At 37.4% G+C, this 9,808-nt stretch overlaps 2 protein-coding genes across 2 annotated transcripts; both read right to left on the bottom strand.

Annotated features, from left to right (window-relative positions):
- Window positions 1-2,015, bottom strand: LOC137045244 (uncharacterized). Its single transcript, XM_067421800.1, has 7 exons — window positions 1,917-2,015; window positions 1,716-1,833; window positions 1,514-1,605; window positions 1,289-1,403; window positions 686-958; window positions 372-548; window positions 1-296 (listed from the first exon to the last, which is right to left on the bottom strand). Exons 1-7 carry the CDS (start codon window positions 1,968-1,970, stop codon window positions 106-108), a joined length of 1,020 nt encoding a protein of 339 aa, XP_067277901.1. The 5' UTR covers window positions 1,971-2,015; the 3' UTR covers window positions 1-105.
- A 52-nt stretch (window positions 2,016-2,067) lies between these two features.
- LOC137044729 (uncharacterized) lies at window positions 2,068-9,219 on the bottom strand. Its single transcript, XM_067420989.1, has 7 exons — window positions 8,877-9,219; window positions 3,749-3,850; window positions 3,054-3,286; window positions 2,551-2,729; window positions 2,366-2,459; window positions 2,195-2,261; window positions 2,068-2,084 (listed from the first exon to the last, which is right to left on the bottom strand). Exons 1-7 carry the CDS (start codon window positions 9,100-9,102, stop codon window positions 2,068-2,070), a joined length of 918 nt encoding a protein of 305 aa, XP_067277090.1. The 5' UTR covers window positions 9,103-9,219.
- Between the last annotated feature and the right edge of the window lie 589 nt (window positions 9,220-9,808).

The following is a 9,808-nucleotide window of genomic DNA, read 5'->3' as shown; positions in this document are numbered from 1 at the left end:
CTGCTAAAAAAAACAACTAAAAATTAAAAGGAAACACTGACAAATATAAGGATTCAAAATAAAATTTATTTAATGCTCATCTCTCACTTAGAGTGCTCCTCAAACTCAGTCATCTGACATTTCAGAATCACTGTCGTATCCATCCCAATCATTCTGGAAGTCCATACTTGTTCCAGTCAAAACTTGAGCATAACAGTCTCTTGCATGCTTCATCCTTCTGCTGACTTCTTGCTTCTTTCTCAAAGTTAAGCTGAGGAAACCCTTGATCCCTTGTTCATTTGGATCCCACAGCTCACCTTATGGGAGTAAAACAAAAATGATCAGAAAAAAAAAATTACAATGTACAATGAACACATTACTTAAATACATACTTTTCAATGCCTCACTGGAAAGCTGGCATGACATCTCCTTGAGTGTGTCTGCACGAGTGGAGAGAGATTTCCAATGCTTTGCCATCTCAGAAAGAACAATCTTCTTCTCCTCCTCAAGCCTCCTTATTGCCATCACAACATCAAAGGCCTTCCTCTTGGTTTTCAAATCTACAGCGTCTGGGGATACAGTTGTGGAAAATAAGTCAATTTTAAGTATTTTTCAAAGAATTTCTGAAATAATCTGTGATAAGGCATAATTGGTGTTGTGCTACTATGTGAATCTAACAAAATTGGCAACAGATTTGTGTACATACCACAATGTGAAAGCTGCCATGGCCAAACTGTCTCGTCAGAGAGAATGATGTCAAAGATGACTCTTTCTGTATCTGGAACCATACTGTTGTATTTTTCAACAACAGAGCTAAGAATGGCCTTCTCCTCTCTGATTTTGCGCCGAATCCGGGCCCGACCTTTGCTGCCATCGGTGTCTTTGTAAAGGCGTTGGGACCTTCTTTTAATGCTGGCCACCAGCACCTCCATTCTACTGGTCACCACGTCAAGATCGGCATTCTTTTGGGATGCTGTTGCTGAGAAGAAAAGTGCAAACATTTCGCTTACATTTTCATGGCAGTAACTGAAATGACCTAAGTCTCAATGTAACAGAACATCACAGGGAAGTCATAAGGATTATCCCTCTTTGCTTCCTTTTTTTTGTGGTAATTTTGTTGGCATTTTGTTTCGACATGATTTTCAGTGTGCATGCACTACATACTAAAATTTTGCATTTTAATTGCAAAAGTACATGACCAAAAAAACAGTGTATGTATGATTTCATTTTAAAACAGTAATTATTTGCAGAAGCATGTCTCCCATTATTCTGCAGAACTGAGACACTGAAGTAATAGTATAACTCTCACCTTCTGCCCACTCCTTAATATCAGTGACCCAGCCCTCAACTTCAACCTGTGTCACTGCCAGCTGGATTCTCATGCTTTCCAGGTCCTGAAGTTGGCTCTCCAGGCGTTTTGTGGCCTTAAATAACAACAAAAAAAAAGGATATGAAAGAAGAAAAATGTTATACCTTCAACAATATTCAATAGAAGGTATTTACAATATAAAAACATAACAATAATCATCTCTACCTTCTGATATCGGCAGGCAAGTGAAGTAGCCAAGTTATTAAACTTTTGCTGATTCCAGCGCATGGCCATCAGTGTAAGCATGTCTGTACGTCCTGCAAAAATGGAAAAAAATACACTAATCTGTGTTTTACCACGTCCCTCACTGGCTACAATTTTCTTGTCACACTTTAAATCTAAGTAGTGCAGTGTGTGGTTACCTTACCTGCTTTGGACATGTGCTTCGTCGTTACAGCAATCCTAGAGAGGAAGGCGTTACACTGCTCAACCTCCTCCCCAAGTGTCAATCCGGCCCCTTGCTGATAAGCTCCACTCCATTTAACCTATTAAAGAAAATGCTTAAATGCTGCCAACATACCTTTGCAGGTGTTTAGGGACAGTTAACGACATGGTAATGTTTTCTTACCTCACATTTAAAATCATGGGCTTTGGCATGAAACACTGAGAGGAATGGTTTCATGCTAAGAAGATGCTGGAGCTCAGGGCAGGTTTTTGCCACTTTGTTGAGGTACGGCCAGTACTTGCAGGTTACATCCATGGCAAAAAAGCGTATTGGCTTATTTGCCAGCTTGTTCTGCAGGTAGAGGGGATAAGCATAGATTTCTCCCCTGTACATGTTAAGAGCGCCAAGAAAAACTCCATGTCGACAGACTGCAAGCTCAAGTCCCTCCTCATCAATTTTACTTGAGGATCTCTGAGACGTTTCCCTGGCAGCTGACCACTCCCCTCCACAGACACCTCTTCCAGAGACCTACAACATGGTAAAAGGTTCATATAAATAGTCAGAACTCACCCAAACAATGTCAAATGTAAGATGTTATTGGTGGTGTTTTTGGAAATATTATACAAGTTTACATGGTTGGTGGTAGAATGAATGTAATCCACAAATCTCTCTACTTCATCATCTTTTGCAATGAAGATGCCATCAAATAAGGCTTGTTCTTCAGATCTAAATAAAAGAAGGGTACACATTGACTTTCAATATGACACAGCAAAGGTTACTTTAACAACACTGCAAATTATACACATTTTGTAAGTACCTTGCTGCATTCTTAAAGCGGTAGTGCTTGCGATTTCCGTCCACAGAAACAGCAAGCATGTCTGGGGTGCACGCAGGACAGACAAAATGCGCCTCCCTGCAGATCTTATCCACCTCAAATTTAACAGCCTCCCACTCCAAAAAGCTTTTTCTGAAGCTGTCTGCTGTGATCTTCCCAGTCTGTTTCAGAACAGTAAAACATGTCAACATAATTCACAGTTAAGTTAACTAAAGTTAATAATGTCAAAGGTGAGGCCAAATTTGAGTTGATAAAATGTGGTGTACAAATTTAGATTTCGTTACTGAGTGGTAGTTTTACACAAAGACTTTGAATCTTAGATGATGTTCTATCAATGTATCGAGTATAGCTTAATCACTATGTTTTGATATCATCAACATACTCCAATTATAATAATCAATGTGTTGATAATGTCACCATAGTCATTCTGCGATACACGTTAATACCAGTACTATTTGTTAGTGTTTCCCACCCCTAATACTCACACGGCCAAATCGGACAGTTCGTTGATCAAGCATTCTTAAAAATGCTTGGCAGGACAGTCCTGGTGCTGCCATCTTCAACTCTTCATATGAACAAAACACATCTGTAGCGTACATTGTGGAAAAGTGAAGGGTAGCAGGCCAGTAGTCATTACGGACCAAGTCATCTACTCCAGCGCTCCATGTGGCTTTGCATGCCTCGCATTTCATCTCAGGCATACTGAGATCATATCGTCCTGGAAAAATCAAGGACACATTGTATTATGCACAACTCTGACAAACGCATTAGGAACAAGAGGTCCTTCCCACATGTCCCGACATAAGTTTATAGATGCGGGCGGGAGCGGGACTAAAACGTCACATTATTGCGGCACGGGACAGAATACTGCAGGAACTTTTCAGAATACTGAAAATCCTGCCCAGCTCAGACCACTATAGGGAACGCTTGAATGGAAATAGATCAGGACACATTTACGAAGCCAATAGCACAACCTTTTTTTTTTATTCAAATAGGTTAATGAAAATTGGCAGGAAGCAAGTGGTAGAGCCCTGTGGCATATAGCATATATTTGAGCCCTATGGAGTGGAATAAGGTTAAAGTCCAACCCAGGTCCCTATCGACACTTTGCCCAGAATTTGATATGGATGCTACAGCCACTTGATCTGGAATGTTCCATTAAGTTAATTTTCATTCTTACCATTCATTGTAACCACAGCAACAACTTTTCCTGTGTTGACACTCAACGGTCCTGGAGAACAACTACATATTTTCTCTGGCATCACCAACGGCACAATACACACTGAAAGACACATCATATTCAGGGATTAAAGACAAGCATCTTTCTATGTACTAACTGGGAAGTATTCTGTAATATATATTTTTTTTAAACCAATGTTAAAAAAACTTTAAAGATAAAAGATCATTAAGTGTGTTTCAAAGAAAGTACTCGAAAGATTCCTCTAAAGCCTATTATACTGTGAAGTTATTTAAATAAACTGAGAATGGGACTAGGGCTGTACAATATATAATTGCACTTTTTCTGACAGATAAAGCGATTACCATTTCAATACAATTTTTGAATGTAAACGATTCGATTCAGTTCAATATTCCAAATGTCTCTTTAATTTGTGCCACCTCTGATAGGTAAGCACAGCCAGTGTATAGGAAGACTAGGGCCCTGTCCCAAATGGCACACTTCATGTGCACTTTCGGTCTTGTGGACTTACAATGGCCATTGCGTGCGCGTGTCTGTTAAGTCCACAAGACCGTAGGGTGTCCCATTTGTCATTTAAGCTTAAAGAAGGATGCTCGGAAGCGCCGCTTTTGCGGCTGCTATGCACCCTCGATGATCACTTCAGCTGGCCCGCAAGTTTGCAAGCTACTCAGAGGACTTCTACCCGGCAGTCAGAGCGGCATTACGTTATGAAAGGGCGGTCTCAGAGGAAGCCCAGATAGCAGACAAACAGTGAATCAGCGTTGAATCAATGTTAATGCATCAACTAAAATATCATTGAATCAATGTTGAGATCTCAATGTTGAGAATGTTGATTTTTCATCAGGTTTGCACCCTAAAATAATGTTATTTCAACGATGAAAAATAGATCAAGATGGGCTTAAAATCAATAGTTTTCCAACTAAAATTAAACCACTTATTTAAGTGAATCAATGTTGAATCAATGTTAATGCATCAATCAAAATATCATTGAATCAATATTGAAATATAACATTGATTTTTCATCAGGTTTGCACCGGGAAATAATGTTATTTCAACAATGAAAAATAGATCAATCTTGCTTTATATACAGCAGGATTCTATGCCAGTTAATTTGTCTCTTTATTTTATTCATTTTAATCAGAGACCATGTGTGGCTGCAGTCGATATAATTTTGCATTAAAAAGTCACTCAAAGTAAACAACATCCTTCAGTTTAGATGCAAATGTCTTTATTTGTGCCCCCACAGTTACAACAGGAAATCTCACATTGATTTAAAACAATTACATCTGAATTTATAACACAAATGAGAAGAGCCTGGAAAAGCATGACAACTTGCATCTGCAAAATGGAAGTAAATACAAATGTAAACTTGCCAATAAATACAGAAATGACACAGTACTACTGAAAGAAAGAAGGTAGAAGAAAGAATAAAATACTCCAAACTCAGGGGTTTCCACCATGAGCAATGCCCCGAAGCCTTTCAGGTTGTAATGGAGCCAGTTCTGCACCGTCCCAGCAAAGATAAACTCTGATGCCTCTTTTTATCAGCATTCACAGCATCTAAAACAACAAGAAGTTAGTAAATATTTGGAAATGTGATTAATTATACATTACAAATATAGCCTACTACAAAATGAAGTGAAACTTGAAATTTTATCAAAATCTTGATATCCCAGTTAAAACGGGAACATTAAATTCAGGACTATTAATGCATTTTAAAATAGACTTTAAAGGACCTGCAGACACACAATGAATGAAAAAGCAAAGTGAATATATCCGGTGTTTTATCTAATAATATTATTGTATTTAATAGTAAATAAATAAAGTGTGAAAATGAAACAAGTAAATGAATGACCAAATAGCGGAGCTGTATAGGCTACATGGTGGTTTGGAAGAGATTTTTTTTCCATTTACAACACGAACTGGAGGCACAACTGTTTACTAAATTACTGTATTTTGATATAGCTGCCTACAGAACTTAAAGATCTCACTCTTTTCTTTTTTTCTTGCTGCGTTAAAGATTAAACTGTAATGATGTCATTGTGATCGGCTCTCGTGATGATATCGTACAGCTGAAGCAGATCTACGAGCTGATTGTATTTCCCCTCACCGCGCTAACAGGTCAATCAGTTCTAGTTCTGCTTCAGCTGTGAGATACTCTCACGAGTGGCGAACACAATTACTGACAAGCCAGAAATTCATCTAACCTTCCGATCGCCTTTTGTTTATACACTGGACAAATATAGGATGATTCAAAAGGATTCATCTGTGTGCAACGAGTAAGATACGTTTGTGGATCCGCGCCGCGCATTCATTGACTTGTGAGTCGATCCTATATGGCCTCAAAATCCAAATGAATCAAATAGGATCGGCTCACAAGTCAATGAATGCATGTGCAGCACCGTTTCAAAAAAAAAAAAAAAAAGTTGCACGAGTCAGAATTTGGACACAATTCATAGTGTATATGCCAATCTTAAGAAAAAAAAAAGATTACAAATATGATATGGTTTGGTGAAAAACAAACTAAAACTCAATGTATTAAGATTATCCTGGCCGTTGGTTGTGTAACTTACGAGGGCGCTCATGTGACTATTATTAACATTGCAGTTCACTCTAACTCGCTCAGGAGAAGCACACAAGTTGTAAAACATAAAGATGAATAAAAACACTAAATTAAAATTGAGATGAATTTTATAATTATAATTTTGTAGGCCACTTACCTCTAAAAAACATGGTCGTTGTCCTGTGTCTTTTTCGCGATTGAAGTCTGTTCAGCTGTGCTTGCTTTGGTTGATTGGTGGATGTCTTGAAGGTGCATTACCGCCACCTGCTGGATTGGATTGTGGCGCATTCGATAGGGACACATATTCTAAATTCTTTATTAACTCTGTATTCTTTAGATAAATAATGAAATGCATGTACATTCTACATGATTTAAATAATAATAATAGGCTACATTTTTATTTATTGCAAACTGATAGACTAAATTTATGGTAGAAGTTCTTTGTTTTTTATTTATTTGTTTTTTACATTTTTTTTATTGTAATAACATGAAACACAGAATGACAACATTACATGCCAGTAAGCAGGAAAATAATACCTTTTAAGAAGATTCATAGTTTTTACAGCTTTCTTATTGGAAGAGTCAGAAATCAAACACGCATACAATTTTAACTCTTCCAGAAAAATTTAAAGAAAGGCTTACAATTACAAAATTTACATTTATGTATTCTTTGTGAATCCACATACCAGGGTTGCCAACTCTCACGCATCTGGCGTGACACTCACGCTTTCAGGCTCTGTCTCACGCTCTCACTCCGCCCAACTCAATCTCACGCCAAATTGCCAAACCTGCTTTTGATATTAAACAAAGCTATAAGCTTTAATTTTTTTTAATGTGTTTTAATGAAATTCAAACAATAAATAGCGTTTTGGCGCTAATGTGGCATAATGTTAAAGCCAGAGTCGTTGAAAAGCGGAGTTGCATGCTCTCGTCTCCCTGCGGTGCGCGCTGGTCACGTGGCCCATGAGCGCTCAATACTTCTGTGCCAATGAATTTAAATGGCTTAAGCGGATACACAACAGTTTCACCATATAGATGTTTGCTGCAAGTTTTGGTAAACAGTACAGCATAGTGTTAGTGTTTATTGATTATTAAGTCAGCCATATTTACAGGATCGTTTTATTATGGAGAGTTATAGAGATTCAACATTGTTAACATTAATGTTATTCTTGTATTTAGCCCTCAGGTATTCCTTACTAATAGGTCACACTCATACTCATTAAATTATATTTATTGAATATTTTGAGGAGATCTTTTGGTACTAAATACTATTTGTGCAACAATTATTGTCAATAAATGACCACTTAAAATATTTTTCTTCTAATATTTGTATTTCTTCTAAAATTTATATTACAATTAGTGTAGTAATTAATATTAAAATAGAGAATTCCAATTCAAAGAGGCAAATTAGAGTCATTTTGTGGATAAAAAATATTAATGTTTATTTGTAATGCCATTAGGTGCCTTATGGCTCTTTAATAAATATACATGTATCTAATCTAGTTGGTCAAAAATATATTGCAGTCTTTGCATTCTAATAAATATTTAGATATGATGATCAAACACTAGATTTCTTTAAATGTGAAATTTCAAAACTTAAATAACTTGCATCCTAATCTTTTTAATGAATAATGATACTTATATAAGCAGTCACAAGTGAATATTAAGGAATGGCACATATAATTTGACCCAAGAAATGTTTAAACTAGTGCCAAAACAAACATATTATTATGTTATACTAGATATAAACTGATACTGAATCAAGATGAAAAGCATCACCCCAACCCCCCCCCCCCCCCCCCCCCCCCCCCCGGCCCTCAAAAAATCTCACTCCGACCTAAACTTGAAAGTGGGCAACCCTGACATACTCGTTGGTGTACTCATCGTATCCTTTGAGTATAATAAATGTGCTCACATTCACACAAATGTACCCAATTGATTTGGACTTGCCTTAACATGTTGAATAATGTGACAGATAGATTGACCGTAAGCCTCACTAGAGGAGAATTAAGATGACCAAACATCAGCATTGATTCAATGTTTGTCTTTTCAACACTGAAAAGCATGGAATTATCAACATTGATCCAATATTATTTAGCAGTGAATTTTCAACATTGGTCCAGTATGGTGTTAGCATTGAATTTTCAACATTGATCCAGTATTACTTAGCATTGAAATTTCAACCTCAACCAAAATGATGATTCTGATGGAATTTCAACATTGAATCAATGTCACCATGCTATCTGGGAGACCCTGAGGGTTTAGGGTGCCATTTGAGACAGGGCCTAACAATCCTCTGACCGACTGAACTTCACCAATCAGAATTTTTGTAGCCATCACGTACTACGCACACCCACCAACCAGAAGTTGCACAGTCAAGATGAATGACGTGAATATAAAAGTCAAATGTCACCTATCATGATTATTTGCAGGTTTTACCATTAGGCAGTTGCATTGGATCATATTGCAATTACGATTGCAATAATTGTGCAGCCCTAAATGGGACACACACAAAAAAAAAAAGGAAAAAAAAGAAATACAGCTTACCACACTGGGAAAGAGCCCTGTCCACGACACAGGTTGTTGGAGGCAATGGCTGAAAGAATCCAGCTATTGTTGCATCCCTGTTGTGGAACACGTGGTTTTGGTGTATGCGGACATCACAATCAGCACAGAAGAATGGTTGTGGTCGGCAGTCACGACAACGGATAACAGCTGGACTGCTGCCACATTGTTGGCAGATCTGAGTAGTCACATTTTGTTGTGCCACCATGGTATTAACCAGACAGGGTCTCTCTTTCTCCCACCTCTCTGAGAGGAGACTTTTTCGAGTAGACCAGTCTGAGGAAGCTCGTGGTGGTGCTGGTGCTGTTTCCTGATCATCCAAGTCATCAACCTGTGAGTGGTTTAGCTCTTCAAGGAAAGTCTCTGTTAAAATAGTAAATCATATTTAAAAAAAACTTTCTACACTATCAAAGTGTGCAACATGGATGTTGTTGGTTATTCTGTCACAAAAAAACATGTAATTTACATTCTAATTATTAGAATCTATAAACATAATGAACTAATAGAGATAAAATGAAGAACATACCAACAGTGTCAGGAGGACAGTAGTCAGCTATTGCAACGCTGCTGTCCAACATCCTATGTGCACCAGTCTTACGACTGTAGCTGTGACTAGTAGCTGCAGCAGAAAAAACAAAACAAATTAACCTTTACAGCATTACAATTCCAGAGTTTTAAAAGCTAATTTTATTCCACACAATGATACAAAATTCTATTGGCCCAATTTCGTTGTCTATACCGCTTTGGATGAGAATGTAATAAAAACCTAATTTCTCATGCCAGACATGCTACTGATTCATGTATTCAATCCCAAATGGTAAAACAATCTATATCTCTATTTTAGATATATGTGAAAAAACAGAGGAGTTCTCCTTAAAGTAATATGACTGAAAAAAGAAAACTGACCTGTTTGG

The sequence above is a fragment of the Pseudorasbora parva genome, chromosome 17, assembly GCF_024679245.1.
Source record: "Pseudorasbora parva isolate DD20220531a chromosome 17, ASM2467924v1, whole genome shotgun sequence".
Taxonomy (NCBI): Eukaryota; Metazoa; Chordata; class Actinopteri; order Cypriniformes; family Gobionidae; genus Pseudorasbora; species Pseudorasbora parva.
This window is presented reverse-complemented; position numbering and strand designations above follow the sequence as displayed.